This window comes from Castor canadensis, chromosome 6 (assembly GCF_047511655.1).
Source record: "Castor canadensis chromosome 6, mCasCan1.hap1v2, whole genome shotgun sequence".
Taxonomy (NCBI): Eukaryota; Metazoa; Chordata; class Mammalia; order Rodentia; family Castoridae; genus Castor; species Castor canadensis.
The window spans coordinates 60,853,462-60,870,796 of NC_133391.1; the positions used below are offsets into that span (position 1 = coordinate 60,853,462).

The following is a 17,335-nucleotide window of genomic DNA, read 5'->3' on the forward strand; positions in this document are numbered from 1 at the left end:
ATTAGCCCACTTTGGTATTATTATTATTTCTTAGAAAGTTATGCCCTATACATGTACTAATTTTAAACATTAAGTATGCTTTTAAAAATGCAGTGTGTTCCCCCCTTTTATGTACTTGATTTTGACTTGATTGTATAGTGTAGTGTTACTCATTGCTTCAGTTCACTATATATTTAAAGACAGAGCTGGGAATGTAACTCAGTGTCAGGACACTTGCTGAGTATGCATGAGGTCCTGAGTTCCATCCCAAGCACTGCAAAAAATGATTGATTGAATGATTGATTGATTGATTGTAGCTAGGCATGGTGGCACACACCCAAAGTCCCATCACTCAGGAGGCTGAGACAGAAGGATAGGGAGTTTGAACCCAGTCTAGGCTGCATTGTGAGACCCTGTTTCAGAGAAAAAGAAAAAGACTAATAATATATGCTGTTTCTTTAGTATACATGAACTACACATTTCATATTGCTTTGAGAGGTATGCCTTCATTGTGGCAAACTGAAAGAGGAATGGACAGGAGGAACCCCTACTCCCAGAATCTTAACATTTATTCCTTCCTTGCATTGCTGAAAATATGAGAACGATCCTAGCTATTTGGGAGGCTAAGGTCAGAAGGATTGCGGTTCAAGGCCAGCCTGGGCAAATTGTTTTAGAAATCCCATCTCCAAAACAACCAGAGCAAAATGGACTGTAGGTACGGAAGAGTGTCTGCCTTTCCAGCACCTGCTTTGCGAACATGAAACCCTGAGTTCAGATCCCAGTACTGCCCCCCAAAAATGTGAGGAAACTATTGTAAAGGATAACTTGTAGAACATAATATGGTAATAACTTAGGCTTGAAACACTTGTTTGCTTTAAATTTTCTCTTGTCTAAAAATCTGTGTTTGGGCAGGTTTTAGGAGTGTATGTGTATGTATGTATACACACATATCTGCAGAGTGTAAATTCTTTTTAAAAACTCTTTAAGGAAACTTTCTGTTTTTTAATAGTAAATTGCTTATATTTTAAGAAAATGACACAATAAAGTCAGGTTTAAATAGTATGCAATAAGAAAAGCTGAAGAACATGCAGTTTACAATATTAGAGAAAATTAAAAGATGGGATTATATCCATGGAAACCCAGGAAGAGAATTTAAATTGCATCAAGAGAAGTTTGGGTGGGCATTAGAATTGATTGTGTTGCAAGAGAAATTATAGACAGAATATTTTTAAGCATAAAGGAACATAATGTTCTCCCTTCATTTCCTGAAAATGTAACCATGACCCTTTGAAAGACCTTTCAAGTCTTATTTTCCTATGAGTAAATTTGAAATGTTTTGGATGGCATGCTTGATAAGAAACTTAATGGAGATTTATTGTACCAAAGACATTCCATTTGATTCTGCATCTCCTTGTAACTCGACTTCATCGGCTAGTTCATGCCAAGCCTTCATGTAGAATGAAACACTACAGTTTCTTTACTGGTAAATGTTAACTTGCTAAATGCTACCTTAGTGGAATTAGCAATAGTAGGGGGCAAAAAAAGAACACTCTAATATGAGAGCAAAATTAATTTTTTTTTAACCAGAAAAAATGACTCGAAAATATAAGCATAAAGTTATAAAAGCAAAGGCACTGAAATGATTTCTTTAGTTTTCCTATCTTGTTTCTCCTACCCCAGTCAAACTTAGTCCTGTGTACATCTGTTTCTTAATGTGTATGAGGTTTTAAAGCTGCATTTTTTTTTTTTTTTTACTCTTTCATATATTTGACTTTTCTTAGTGATTTCCTCATGGCATTCCTTAATTTAAACAGTAGAACTGGGCATATGGCTGGAATACCCAGCCTAGTTGGATCTAGTGAGCAGGGACATATTTAACCTGTTACTTTTTAACCGTAGCATACAAGAGCCACTAAAACCTCTTCCCTGGTGGGGCTTATACTTTGATACAAGAAAACAAATAATAAACATACAAACATAAATTATATAATATGTGACATAGTAGCAGTCCTGTGAAAAAAAGAAAGGACAGAACAATAGGGCATCTGGGACCAGGTGTATAAGATGTGGCTTGTGGAAATTTAAATAGATCAGAAGGAAGCCAGTGATCAGAAAACTTCACTGGAGTGTGGTGTTTGAGCCTTTAAACATGAAAGAGAAGTGGGAGTTAGTCATGAGTTTATCAGGGAACAAAGCATTCTAGGCAGAAAGCAGAAAAATGACTGGGGTATGATAGGTCAGTGTGGCCCAGAGCAGAGGGAATGATCAAAAGGGATAGGATGCCAGCCACATTAAAAAAAAAAAAAAAAAAAAAAAGCAACTCCATCATGGGGCTTGTAGTCCATTACAAGGAACTTGACTTTCTGAATGAAATTAAGGTAATATGATCTGATTTTATGTATTAAAAGGATTATTCTAGTCCCTATATTAAAAAGGAGTATGGCTGAGGGCATGGCTCAAGTGGTAGAGTACTTGCCTGGCAAGCACAAGTCCGTGAGTTCAAACTAGTGTCACCATGCCAGAAAGTCAAAAGCCAAAAGAACTGCAAAAGATGGAAGCAGAGAAACTAATTGGGAGACTACTGCAACTTTTTAAGGCCTCTGGACTAGTAGTGTTTTGGCTGATGGGAAATAGTTTTACATTCCAGGCATCAGAAGCAAGCAATGGGATTTCCTGATGAATTAGATAATCCCAAACAGCTGCATGCCTCCAAATTCCTTGATATGAAAGAGTGAACTGGCTGGGCCTGTGGCTCATGCTTGTAATCCTAGCTGTTTGGGAGGCTGAGATTGGGTGGATCACAGTTTGAGGCCAGCCCAGGCAAATAGCTTTCAAGGTCCCATCTCCAAAATAACCAGAGCAAAATGGACTGGAGGCTTGGCTCAACCAGTAGAACACTTGCTTTGCAAGTGCATAGCCCTAAGTTCAAATCCTGGTCACACAAACAAGGTGTATATTAATTGTTTGGATCTTGCCAGTTGGGATTTAGATGTCTGAAATGAACACAATCCTAATTAATTTATTTGTTCCTTAGAGATGAGGAAGAATACATTTAAGTAACTTCTCAAAGGTCACAGAGATAATATAATGCAGGCTTCTACTAAAAAGGGATTCTAAATCTTGTTCTCTATTTCCATGCTTCTCTAAATTTCTCAGTTTGTGGTTGCTAAAGTGTGTCTTTACCTATACACTTGATCTTAGCCAAAAGGCCAAGAAGCAGTTATCCTTACATATAAGATAAACTCACTTAAAAAGCTAAACATTGATCTACTATTTGATCCAGCGATACCACTCTTGGGGATATACCCAAAAGACTGTGACACAGGTTACTCCAGAGGCACCTGCACACCCATGTTTATTGCAGCACTAGTCATAATATCCAAGTTATGGAAACAGCCAAGATGCCCCACTACTGACAAGTGGATCAAGAAAATGTGGTATCTATACACAGTGGAATTTTATGCAGCCATGAAGAAGAACGAAATGTTATCATTCGCGGGTAAATGGATGGAATTAGAGAACATCATTCTGAGTGAGGTTAGCCTGGCCCAAAAGACCAAAAATCATATGTTCTCCCTCATATGTGGACGTTAGATCAAGGGCAAACACAGCAAGGGGATTGAACTTTGGTCACAAGATAAAACGAGAGCACACAAGGGAGATATGAGGATAGGTAAGACACCTAAAAAATTAGCATTTTGTTGCCCTCAATGCAGAGAAACTAAAGCAGATACCTTAAAAGCAACTGAGGCCAATAGGAGAAAGGGACCAGGAACTAGAGAAAAGGTTAGATCAAGAAGAATTAACCTAGAAGGTAACACACATGCACAGGAAATTAATGTGAGTCAACTCCCTGTATAGCTATCCTTATCTCAATTAGCAAAAACTCTTGGTCCTTCCTATTATTGCTTATACTCTGTCTTCAACAAAATTAGAGGTAAGGGCAAAATAGTTTCTGCCGGGTATTGAGGGGGTGGGGGGGAGAGGGAGGGGGCAGGGTGGCTAGTAAGGGAGGGGGTGGGGGCAGGGGGGAGAAATAACCCAAGCACTGTATGCACATATGAATAATAAAATAATTAAATAAATAAAATAAATTCACTATGATCCTAAGATAAGATACAAAGGATGCTCAAGAAAACCAAATGAGTTATCTTTTTTCTTTTTTTTTTTTTTTTTTTTTTTTTGCAGTGCTGGGGTTTGAACTCAGGGTCTCACAGTTGCTAGGCAGGTGCTGTACCATTTGAGCCGCAGCCCCAGATCCCCTTTTTTTAAAAAGTTTTTTTTACTTTTTATTGTTATTGTTATAATGATTGCTATAGCCTTCATTAACCTTAATTCTGAATTGGTGTGTGTTTATAAATGTTTATTGTTTTAAATCCAGTTCTTAATTTTATTATCATATAAGCCATATACTTTTTTTTTAGTTAGTTCTCTTTACTTCCACGTAACTCTTAAGAAGGAGGCGCTATGCCCCTTTGCATAGCCACCTGCCATTCTGTCTCTTCTCAATGGCATCCTAATAAATCGTTGGTTTCTCCTTAAAAAAAAAAAAAAGAAAAATTTTGCTGTCTTTTTCTAGAATGTTATTTTTCCAAAATTGATTCTTCACAAAGCTCATATGTACCAGGATACAAATAGGGATCTGTAGTCAACTGAGCTTTGTTAACGTAAGATTTTCACAAAGTTATACCAGGTTTATTTCTTGTAGGACTTGTCACAGCGCCAATATGAGTCTTAAAGAGAAGAATATGTATGTAACCATACTTCAAACTTTCTTGATCGTAAAATCAGTCTTTTTCATGGGGTATTGTATATAAGTAACATTACATATTCCCAAATAATGTTTGAAATATTTGAAATTTCCTAGAGTGTAAGTACTAGATATTTTGTCTTCCTGCTTGTTTATTTTACAAATATGTGAGTGCCTACTATTTGCCAGGACTGAAATTAACAACTTAAGCAAACTGCCTTCAGGTAGTATGAAGTCTAAGCAACTAAATAACTTCTCTGATAGTGTTGGGAGAACTTCATTGCTAAAATTATAAGTTAAATTCCAATGGGAAAATACAACATTTCTTAAGCTTATAAGATTGTTCTCACTGCATGTTTTGGCTCTGTAATATAGGCAGCAATTTTTTAAAACTGCATCATATATTGTACATATCTATTAAATGTTCTGTTTCCATTATAATGGCTTCTTATATGGATTGCTAACTTAAAATGGAGTATAATATGGATGTGTAATTTAAGTGTGTTAAAACAAAGTACCATTTAAACATCAGCAGTCATTATGACCATTGTGTAGAATGTGACTCTAGAAGTTGCTACTTTTTTTTCAGAAACTGTTACTTTTAGGCATATTTTATAATATTATAAAGAGAAGAAGAAATTACTGACTACATTCAGAATTTAGAATTTACATACAGATACTACTGACTTCTATTCTGGAGAAATGGAATAAATGTATTTTAACTGAAGTAAAAAATCATAATTGCAGTGTTATTGTATGTAGTCATTAATCTGGAGAAAGATAAGTTTTTAAAATAATGAGATTTGAGAAATAATTGAGAATCATCAAATAGTTGACCTTTTCCCCTTCTATGTGAGCAAAGGGCAGTGACTGAAGTTGGGCTAACAGTGGTATCAAAAAGTGTTTCTCCTGACTCTCATTTTTATGGGGCATCACATTTAGATAAGACATGTATCAAAATCAGCACATGCCTGCAATCCCAGAACTGGAAGGCTGAGATAGGAGGATGGCGAGTTCCAGGCCAGCCTGGGCTACATTAGTGAGACGCTGTCTCAAAAAAACCAAAAACTATTGAAGAAATTTAGTCCTCATCAAATAAGGATCAAAGCTGATTGTGACCAATTAAATCTGCGATCAAAACCTTTTATTCTTTTGCTGAAATACAACTTAAAACACAACTAATAAAGGACACTTTTACGCTTAAATCTAGGTATCTTCAAAGAACAGTAAAACATCCAGCTTTGCTGCAGGATCCTGACTTACGGCAGTTTTTGGAAAGTTCAGAGGTATTACTTCTACTTTAAATTTTTGTATATAAATTTTTTCATTTATATTTATTATAATTTATGTAAGATTAGATATTCTGTAAATCATTAGATTAATAGATGCACTAAAGCAATATATATATGCTTTTTCTTAGTGCTTTAATTACTTCACTAAATGACTAGCAGAGTATCTCCTTGGCTTTGACATTAATAGGGCAACCAGTCCCTTTCTGGAAAATGGTTTATAAATAGTCTCAGTTTCTTAGGCATCATGTTGAAATAAGTTTATTCAGGTTTCACTTTAGAGGAAGTTGAATGTATGCTGTGTGTCTAGATTCTGATACCCTTATTAAGTTTCAAAATGAAAATCTGTGACTTGAAGCAGCCTAAATTATAACCAAGCTGATCCCTATATTTGAGATGTTTGTCACATTTGGGGCTTTTATAAACAGTTGAGGGCTGGCAGAGTGTCTCAAGTGGTGAGAACACCTGCCTAGCAAGCGTAGCAAGTGTGAGGCCCTGAGTTCAAACCCCAGTACCACCAAAGAAAGAAAAAAGAATGAAAACAGTTGAGAGTTCTAATTGTTACTACTGGAGATTTTTTGTAAAATTTACTTGCATCTCAGAATTTTTTAAAAGTTCAAAACTATACAATCTTAACTCCAAGCTTAAGGAGATTTTTCTCAAGACCTTCTTTCCTTATAAGCAGTTATTTCTGCAAGCAAACAGGTGGCCAACGTTAGGGTGCTTGGCAATTTCCTAATATATTTTGACAGTGTTTGTTCCATCTAAATGTAAACGTGTAGAAGAAAAGCAAATGGAAAGTCTATTTTTTAAGTTTTCCTTTGAGAATGTACAAGTAGTGTATTTGAGAAATTAGATCTATTGAAATGTATGAGAGTGAAGAAAACACAAGCCCTTTTTTCGTTTTCTTTTTTTATTTAGGGAGAAGGTCTCTTTTGTGCCCAGTTTTAAAGCTCTAGGCTTTTAACCGGTTTGTTTGCCCTTATTTGTCATTCAATTCCAGCTGCCTAGAGCAGTTAACACGCAGGCTCTGAGTGGAGCAGGAATATTGAGGATGGTGAACAAGGCTGCCGACGCTGTCAACAAAATGACAATCAAGATGAATGAATCGGATGCAGTAAGAGCTGATTTTTCGACTTGAATAATGAGATGAATTAATGAGCCCAACAATTGCATTTTAAAGCTGTACAAGTAGAAAATAGGATATTAATTTGCTTATTGAGTTTAGTCCTCTGCCACATAATTTGACCACCATGGTTATACATGGTTAATTTGTTGCTTTAAAACAAGAAACGTAGCTCGCTATTGGTAACCTGATTTACAATCGTTTGTTCTTCCTAAATTAGCTCCATTTTTCATTTCTTTCTTAGTGGTTTGAAGAAAAGCAGCAGCAATTTGAGAATCTCGACCAACAACTTCGGAAACTTCATGCCAGTGTTGAAGCCTTGGTCTGTCATAGAAAAGGTTTGTTTGCCTTTTTATTTACGTGTTTAGCACCATAAAGCTAATCAAAATATTTAAGTTTTAATTAAACAAATACACTAACATTACAGAAGAAAGAAATCAATAGCTTAAGAGAATATTTTCTAGTTCAATTTTATTATTTAAAAACTCTTGGCTGGTGGAGTGGCTCAGGTTGTAGAGCGCTTGCCTAGCATGCATGAGACCCTGAGTTCAAACCCCAGTGCCACCAAAAACATCTGAATAAACAAAAATAGAAATTTTTGCTCTTGCTGTGTGCTAGTGGCTCAGGCCTGTCATCCTGGCTATTTGGAAGGCCGAGATGGAGGGGGTCAAGATTGGAGCCCTGAGTTCAAACACCAAAAACAAAACAACAACAAAAGAATTGTTCTATTTTTATCTAACTTTGAGTTTAGAAGTAGAAAGATGCTAACCTTATAAAACTATATTTGAATTTTGTATTAAAATTCTTAGTCATTTGGTTAGCTTTGTTTTAATGGATGAGGATGTCTTATTAATTACTAATTTAGATTATAATAATTTGAGATTCAAAAATTAGAATTTGCAAATTTTCTTTTAAATATTTGTATTGTGCCTTTATTTCCTAGCAAGGACTTTAAAGTATTTTAATCATTTTCAAACCCCAGTATTTAAAACTTTAGGGGGATTTATCCTAAGAATTCATAGGAAATTTGAGTTACAGGGCTTTTTATCCACAGTGAAGTTTTGGGTTTTTTTGAAGAAAATAAAACTCTTGATAACAGTTTTCCAAAATATTTAATAAGTAATTGAGTATGTGACATTGGCTATAATGCATTTTTTAAGATAGTTAATAGAACGCTTCTAATGTATGCATTGTTTTGTCTTGTTATATTTGTAGTTTATCACAGCTTTCCCATATGTGCTATGTATCTCTTAGGGAATGGGCTTTATGGTTCTTTACAAAACCTTCAATAATGTAGAGCTGCTCAGCAGTTTCCCAGAAAACGTCATTGTTAATCCTCAGTGATGTCCAGCCTAGAAACACTTTGTTCTTTTTTTGAACTATCTATAGTGGTCATGTGGAAAACAATCTTGTTAGAAATTCTAATATTTTTCTGAGCATGTGATACAAAAAGAGAAAAAGATTTAAGATTGAAATAAATTGTGTATACAATTCAAACCCTCCCCCATTGACATTAAGAACTAGATGTCAGTTAGTGGTAGGACACTTGCCTAGCAAGTGCAAGCCTCTAAATTAAAAAAAAAAAAAAAAAAAAAGTCAAAAAATTGCCCACATTATTTTCAGTGACATGTTTAAAGGCCAAAGAATGTAGTACAAATTAATTGCAATCCTAATGCTTCTTAGCAGGAATTCATTTGTTTCTTTAAAAATGGACAGAGAAAGAATGAGCTCTTTGGGGAAAGGGAGGCAGAGCATTGTATTAAGTTATTTAAACGTGGCTCATCACCCAAGCAGTTGCATTTTCCCTAGTCCAGCAGTGATTCTTCCTGATTTTGACGCTTATGCCCAAAGCACTTTAATGATGGTTTCAGACTAATTTAAAGTATTATTTGAGGAATTCATGATTAGATAAATTTTAGAGTGTAGAAAGTCAACACAATGCTGGCAGAGTAGCTCAAGTGGTGCAGCACCTGCCTTGAAAGGGTGAGACCCTGAGTTCAAATCCCAGTACTGCCAAAAAAAAAAAAAAAGAAAGTCAACACAATATTTTAAAATTTTACTAGAGAAAACTAAAAGTAAATGCTGTTTCATTTCAGAACTTTCAGCCAACACAGCTGCCTTTGCTAAAAGTGCTGCCATGTTAGGCAATTCTGAGGACCATACTGCTTTATCTCGAGCCTTGTCGCAACTTGCAGAGGTAGAGGAGAAGATAGACCAGTTACATCAAGAACAAGCTTTTGCTGACTTTTACATGTTTTCAGAACTACTTAGTGACTACATTCGTCTCATTGCTGCAGTGAAAGTAAGCCCACTTTTGAAATCGTTCTTTCATTCTTTTCTCTACAGTGGTTTGCTCTAGAAAGAATTTGGTTTCCTACTGGACATGGATTTTAAATACTTATATTCTGTCTTATATAAAATGCCTTTAAGATGAGTACTTGGAACTTAATATTTTCTTCCCTTATGACTTAGGTAGTAAGTAAACAGAATGTTTTAAAGAGGCCTAAGGAATGCAAAAAGGAAGCATTATAAATTAACTTATTTATTCATATATACAAGCTTGCAACTATTTACATTTGTTTGCTCATTGTAACAGTAACTGAAACTATCTCCTGGACTCTCTTTATCATTAGTAAAGCTGGCTGTGTATTGAGAAACAGAATAAAACCAGAAATGATTGTTGGAATGAATGTGTTCTGTGGAGGCTTAAGCATTGGGACTGTAATCAAACTTTGTATATACAAATGTGTGGTTACCATGTATTTGTAGATGAAATGGACTAAATTAAATCATGGATTGTATTATTTGTATTATTTATAAATATAAATAATTTAATTTCTGGGTACTTTGGGAAAAATCCAGTTAAAAAATGAGTCCTCCACTATTTGACCTCTTAAACTGAACTGAGTGTTATTCAGTCTGTCATATGTTTCAGAAGATTCTTCATGATGTGGGGGTATCTTTGAGTTATTGTTACAAACATTAGTCATCATAGGGAGGAGGAATTTATACATATAAGACTACAATTTACACGTATAAGACTAAATGAGACCTTCCTTGCTTCCTTAAGCAGACATTTTCAGCCCAAGTCTGTGATCAAATTGGTATCCATGCGTGCTGAGAACATTGATACACTGCCTATTTTCTGATGTTTTGCTTTCAAGTTGATGGTAGCAATTAGAGGACTAATAGCACTTCAGAATGGTGCTTTCTTAAAGGTGATAAATTACCACTTTTGCTTATATTTACTCTTTATGCTCTGGGGACTATTTTGTACTTTCAGTTATTTACAGATGTTACATGCTTTTCAGTGGTTGCATAGCATTCCATCATATAGACTGTAGATGTACCTTGAGTTATTTAACCAGTTCAGGCTTAAATAATGTTAAGGTTTTTTTGTTTTGTTTTGGCAGTACTGGGGTTTGAACTCAGGGCTTCAAGCTTGCTAAGCAAGGGCTCTACCACTTGAGCCACTACTAGCCCATTTTTGGGTTCGATATTTTTGAGATAAGATCTCTTGAACTATTTGCCCGGGATGGCTTCGAACCTCAGTCCTCCTGATCTCTGCCTCCTGAGTAGCTAGGATTACAGGTGTGAGCCACTGGCATTCAGCTGAAGAGTAGTTTTCTAACAATAAGTTTTTCATACTAGGAGTGCTAGAGGGAAGAATATACCACAAAAGTAGGAAGCTAGCCAGGTGCTGGTGGCTCACGCCTATAATCCTTACCTACTCAGGAGGCAGAGATCAGGAGGATCATGATTCAAAGCCAGCCCAGATAAATAGTTTTGCGAGACCCTATCTCAAAAAACCCTTCACAAAAATAGGGTGGCTCACAATGAAGACCCTGTGTTCAAGCCTCAGTACTGCAAAAAAAAAAAGTAGGAAGCTAAGAACATCAAGATCTGGAACCTAAAGAAAGATCTAGTTTTACTCATATCAAAATATTGGTAAATGAAACCCCCTTGTACAATTAATCTATGCTAAAGTTAATTTGTATCCTTAAGATTAATTTTTTCTAAAATAACCTGACTTTAATAATCTTATTTTATAAAGTTCCTGTATCTGTACAATAAACGTGTTGTGAGTACTATGAGCTAATAAATTGAATGGGAACCAAATAAGTTTAAAGTTAGGGTGTCAATGAGAAGCTGGTGTACAAATACTGAAATTAAAGGATTTTATTACCTTTTGTCCTACATTGCTACCTATTTTAAATAATCAAATTGTTATTAAATAGAGTTTATAAATGAAGAGTTTATGTGGTCCTGTTCTCCAAAAAAAAAAATTAGGCCTAAAGTCTTAAATTACCTTTTGATTTGGGTGTGTGTGTGAGTAAGATTGTCTGGGGCTGTTCATTCATTCATTCATTCATTCATTCATTTTGAGATAGGGTCTTGCTGTATAACCAAGGCTGGCCTCAAACTCATAGTGGAGCCCAGCTGGCCTTGAACTTATGATCCTCCTCAGCCTCTAAAATGCTGGGTTTACTTACAGATTTGCGCCACCACTCCTAGCTGTTTGTTTTAAATTGTAGTGGCTTTTTAAAATTTGTGATTGACATAATACTTTTGTGATTTGGGTCCAAATTAATTTGGCTAAAGTTTATTCTTAGTGAATTTATATATCTGTAGATGCAGTGCTTTGATTTGTCTAGGCTGTTATACTAATGAATTTAAAATATTTACAATCAGCCAGGCACCAGTAGCTCACACCTGTAATCCTAGCTATTCAGAAGTCAGAGACCAGGAATACCACCGTCTTAAGCCAGCCTGGACAAATAGTTCACGAGACCCCATCTTGAAAAAAACCCAACACAAAAACAGGGCTAGCAGAGTGTTTCAAGTGGTATAGCACCTGCCTAGCAAGCGTGAGGCCCTGCATTCAAACCCTAGTGCTACCAAAAAAAAATGTCTACAATCTTTAAGAACTCTTGGAAAAAAATACAAGTGGCCTTCCATAGTGGTAGGTGGGTTCCACATCTAAGTATTTAGGTAACCAAAGATAGCGTTTGGTGGGAAATAGCGCACGTGTACTGAACACTTGCAGACCTCTTTCCTTTCCTTGTTCACGCAAACCAATGCAATATAACAACTACATTTATATAACATTTGCATTTTATTGGGTGTTATAAGTAGTCTGGAGATGATTTTTTTGTTATTTTTTTCTCTTTTTAAATTTCTTAATAAATTTTATTATTTTTTAGAGATGATTTAAAGTATACAGGAATGGAAGTTCCATGCAAATACTGTCCCCTTTTATGTAAGAAATTGAGCATCCCTAGATTTTGCTATCTGCAGTGGTCCTGTAACAAATTCCTGTGACCACGAAGGGATGACCGCACTTTGGTTTCTAGTTGGTTAAATTTGTAAGTGGTATTGCCCACACTTTTAAAATTATACTGTATGATAAAAGTGCTGTCCATTTTTTTTTCGTTTTTACGTTTATATTCTTTGAACTTTTAGTAGAAGTCTAGAGTTAATCAACCATGTTTATGTGTATGTGTTACTTAGAAGGAATCCATAATTGTGTCTCCTAGTTACTAAATACATACTAGGTTAAGTCACCATGTTGTATACTTTTATGTTATTTATAATCCACAAACGTAGATGTCATTACCCCCACCCTTTAAATTTTGGAGAATGTACCCAGGGCCATGCAGTGCAAAGCTGATGTTCAGACCCATATTTGATTGTTTCAGATCCTACTATTTTGTGTTCATTTTATTTGTTTCTCTTGTGCTGGGTGTCAAACCCAGGGCCTCTCAAGACTTGCTAGAGAAGTGATGTACCAGAGCTGTGCTTACAACTCCTAAAGCCCACTGTTTTTCTTGTTTTGTTTTGCTTTTTGAATTTACTACATATTTTTCTCATAAGCGCATATATTTATTTACTGTTTCTTGGTTTACATTTTTTTTATTGGGAATAAACTGAAATAACTGCATTAATACTTCTGGTACACCTAATTTATTAATGATTCCTTTGTTCAATTAGTAAATACTAATATATAACATATATATTAGTATTATATATATTAGTGTGTGTGTGTGTGTGTATGTATATATATATATATTCTATTCCAAATACAAAACTAACAAAAAGAATTCATAATGGTCTCTCTCATCCTATCCATCAGTTTTCTCCTGAGACTTCTAAGTACTCTCATCATACATCCGTATTTCATCTCTGTCTTTCATTCACTTGTTTTTGCTCTGCCAAACCCCATGAAAGCAGTTCTGGATTTGGCTGGATTGTTCTGTTAATCTCTCTCTGTTGCTTTTCTTCATTGAGTTCTGCACATAGATATGTAAATATCTAGGACCATCTTCCCCCATTTGATTAGGCCCTACTTTTAGTTGCTTTGCCTTTTTTTTATTAAAAACTATTAGAATCTCTTCTACCATGCTTTTACTTTGTTTACTATTATCTGAATTTTTCCCATTTTATTTTTCAATTTCTGACGTTTCTAATGCTTAAATCTGCTTTTGATGTTTTTTAGTAGCAAAACTTCAGTGTAGCTATAACACCTATTTTTAGAATGTATTTTCCTATTAAATACATTATTTTTCAAAACATAAAACTCTGTTATAAATCTTATTATAAACTACATTTTAAACTCTAAAGGCTAATGAAATGGATTTTGTGTTTAGCTTTTTTTATCCTGAGCTCTTATTTTTCATCCAGTGACAGTTTTTTGGTTTCAGCAATTGCTAGGAGATTTATTTTTGGTATTTTTATGCTTACAGCATTTAAATGCATGTCTTTCTTTCAGTGTTTCAGTAGTGGTAGTATAATGAAAGTAGTGTTACTCTGGGGGTGGGGAACAGGGGGAGAAATGACCCAAACAATGTATGCACATGTAAATAAATGAGTAATTTATAAAAAATAAAGATTAGAAGAAAAAAAAAAAGAAAGTAGTGTTACTCAGTAGCATGTGTCATTCACTTCCAGGGTGTGTTTGACCATCGAATGAAGTGCTGGCAGAAATGGGAAGATGCTCAAATTACTTTGCTCAAGAAACGTGAAACAGAGGCAAAAATGATGGTTGCCAACAAGCCAGACAAAATACAGCAAGCTAAAAATGAAATAAGAGAGGTGATTACTAAGTGCTTTATTTTGTTACTCAGATTTTTCATGTTACTCATACATGCATAATTTTTCATAATTTGTTCTGGACCATTTAACACTTAGCCATTTCGCCACATGCTTATGGGCGGGGTTAGAATGACTGACATTGGTCATCATTAACATCTCCATAAGATCACAGGGATGGGGAAAGACACATGCAAGGAAGCAATCCAGAGTTAACTGTACATGCTGACTAGACATTTCTTTTCAAAATGTAATTTGATTTCAGATGATGACTCATTCTGTGTCTAAAAATGGCTTTAGAGGTGGGTCTATCCCACATGTAGTTGTCCAGGCAACATTATCCCCATATATATGCATTATATATGGTATTTTAACAAATTTGTATAAGGTTATTATAATTTATACACTTTTTTTACCATGCTTCAATAAGGAAATTGAAGAGGTAGGACAACCTTTATATTACTAAACATGAATGTGCCTGCTCTTTGAAGAGTAGGGACCAGTGTTTTGCTTACATACTGGGAAAATATCATTTCATTGCTTAAACTTTTGTTTTATTTTAGCTGTTTCATTGGTCACTAATCACGACATTTTGTCCTTTTTGTACTGAATTTAGTGCTTATTGAGGGGTCTTCAGTAGACCATAATTCCACTTTTTTTTAATCTAGCTATTTTACCATTACAAAAGTGTTTTTTAAATGTTTGTCATATGATTTTCTTATTTTGAACAATTTCCATGGATATATAAATTATGATGAATGTGTATTCTTGAAATTAAAATTGTTGACATAGAAAATTAGAAGATTGTACTGTAAGACAGCTAATTTTTTGGTAGTGTTTTTTTTTGTTTTTTTGGTGTTATAGGGGTTCAAACTCAGGGCTTCACACTTGCTAGGCAGGTGCTCTACCACCAGCCCTATTTGTTAGTGAACTTTATGCTAAAAATCTTTTCTCTAAGTCACGCCTAGTTAATGTATGGGCATTATAGGATTTTTTGGTTTGTTTGTTTAAGGACAGTCTCCTTATGTAGCCCATGCTGATCTTGAATTCAAGATTCGCCTGCCTGAGCCTCCCCGCTGAGATTACAAGTGTGCACCACGCCTGGCAGGGTGTTGTGGTGCACTAAATGTTAGCACATTCTCATCTTGAGGGAGTCTGGCAGTGAAATACTAATGGAAATTACGCTAATGTTATTTCATAACTTGAAAGTGAAAATACCTTTGAATGATGCTATATTGAGTTTTGGCAATATTAGGCATTCTTTTTAAGTTAAATGATTGATCCTGACAGCTAACACTGTAACTGTTTCTTCCAAACAAATATGAAGTATTTGTTCTTTTGTTTGTTTTTATTAGTGGGAGGCAAAAGTACAGCAAGGAGAAAGAGATTTCGAACAGATCTCTAAAACAATTCGAAAAGAAGTGGGAAGATTTGAGGCATGTATAATAGTTTTGCACTTTTCTTAATAATGTCACATTTTGCTAAAATTTTATGGTAAAATTAAATTTAGTTTTCTACTGGTTGACTTTTTCATGTATTGTACTTCATTTAACAGAAAGAACGAGTGAAGGATTTTAAAAGTGTTATCATCAAGTACTTGGAGTCATTAGTACAAACACAGCAACAAGTAAGCTAACTTTTTGATAACTTCTAGAAGTTGTTTTTGGTGTACTTGTTCATTTTAAAGAAGATGGTTAATGAAATAGACTTTTAAGCTCCAGCAAGAATAAGAAGTAGAATAGAGAAAACAGTGACAATAATGGAAAACTTTCTCAGTTACAATTTGCTTCTTCTAACCAATACACAGAGACATACTTTTCCCAATGTTAGGCTATAAAAAACCTGCTAGGCAACTTTCCCTTTCTCTTTCTGCCTAGGTTTTTATTTTATTTGTTTGGTGATACTGGGGATTGAGTTCAGGACCTTGTGCTTGCTGGCAGGCACTGTACTGCTTGAGCCATGCCTCCTTCCCTGTTTGTTTTGTTTTCAAGACAAGATCTCATCATGTACCCCAGGCTGGCCTCGGCGTGCATAGCACAGCACAGCACAGCACAGCAGCTCAGGTGAAGAGGGCAGCGCTAATGAGAAAGGTGTTGCCTTCCAGAGACACCCAGTGCAGCTTGCACCCTACACAGGACAAGGCCACCCTAGACTGTTGTGATTGTTTTATTTTGTTTGGGGTTTTTAGTGTTCAGTGCTACAGTGTCATTTGTTTCCTTAACGAGAGAAAACTGTGGTTTTAATGATAAATTCAATAAAAGTTTATTTAAAAAGATACTATGAGGGATATATGCATTAAAATGACAAAAAGTAATGAGAATATATTTTTACTGTCATTCACAGCTGATAAAATACTGGGAGGCATTCCTACCCGAAGCCAAAGCCATTGCCTAGCAATGAGATTATTCCTGCCAAGAAGACATGGGACATTTGTTCCAGTTATGCTGAATGCTAAAGTGAAACCATTGAAACCATCTAAATAAACCACAATATATTTTATGAACTACATGTGGTTTTTTACATATATATATATATATATAAATGAATATGTGTATATATGTATATGTGTGTGTATATACATATATATACATATATATATTCTGACATTTTATTACAGGCTGCATGTCCTGACCCTCTTGGAATTAAGTGGACTGTGGCATGATATTCTGCAGTATTTTGCTGAATTGAACACTATTGTGTCTTAAATACTTGCACTGAAGAGTGCACTGCAAGGCCAGAAAATTTTATGATTTTCTTTATAGTATAATATGTTTACCCTCTTTATGAAGTGAATTATCAATGAATTGATTAATGTTCACTTATACATTCTTGTACAGAAATTATGATTTTGTGATTACAGTAATAAAATGATATTCGTTGTGAGGTACTAGTAGCAAATTATTTGAGTATGTAAACTTTTGGGAACTTTTTAATAGGAAGACTTTTTTTCTCAATGTATTACAATTAATATTGTGACTCCTTAAATATTTTAATTGACAGAAAAATAATGAACTCGTCTCATTAAATGATTAAATGATGCTTTAAGTTTTCTCATGAAATCGTCACAAAGACAATTTATGTCTTGGCCATCTTCAGTAAAGA

The 17,335-nt window shown here is 34.9% G+C and overlaps 1 protein-coding gene across 2 annotated transcripts in view; it reads left to right on the plus strand.

The window, feature by feature from the left end:
* The window catches only part of Snx2 (sorting nexin 2), a 46,339-nt gene extending 29,223 nt beyond the window's left edge, over positions 1 to 17,116 (plus strand). The window contains exons 8-15 of one of the 2 annotated variants that reach the window (XM_020176307.2): positions 5,940 to 6,015; positions 7,022 to 7,135; positions 7,389 to 7,482; positions 9,241 to 9,446; positions 14,093 to 14,236; positions 15,589 to 15,669; positions 15,789 to 15,860; positions 16,577 to 17,116. In XM_020176307.2, coding sequence (XP_020031896.1) covers positions 5,940 to 6,015; positions 7,022 to 7,135; positions 7,389 to 7,482; positions 9,241 to 9,446; positions 14,093 to 14,236; positions 15,589 to 15,669; positions 15,789 to 15,860; positions 16,577 to 16,627 — 838 coding nt within the window. In that variant the 3' untranslated portion in view covers positions 16,628 to 17,116. Of the gene's footprint in view, positions 1 to 5,939; positions 6,016 to 7,021; positions 7,136 to 7,388; positions 7,483 to 9,240; positions 9,447 to 14,092; positions 14,237 to 15,588; positions 15,726 to 15,788; positions 15,861 to 16,576 lie in introns of those variants that run through there. The other variant, XM_074076563.1, reaches the window with a different exon arrangement.
* The last annotated feature ends 219 nt before the right edge of the window (positions 17,117 to 17,335 follow it).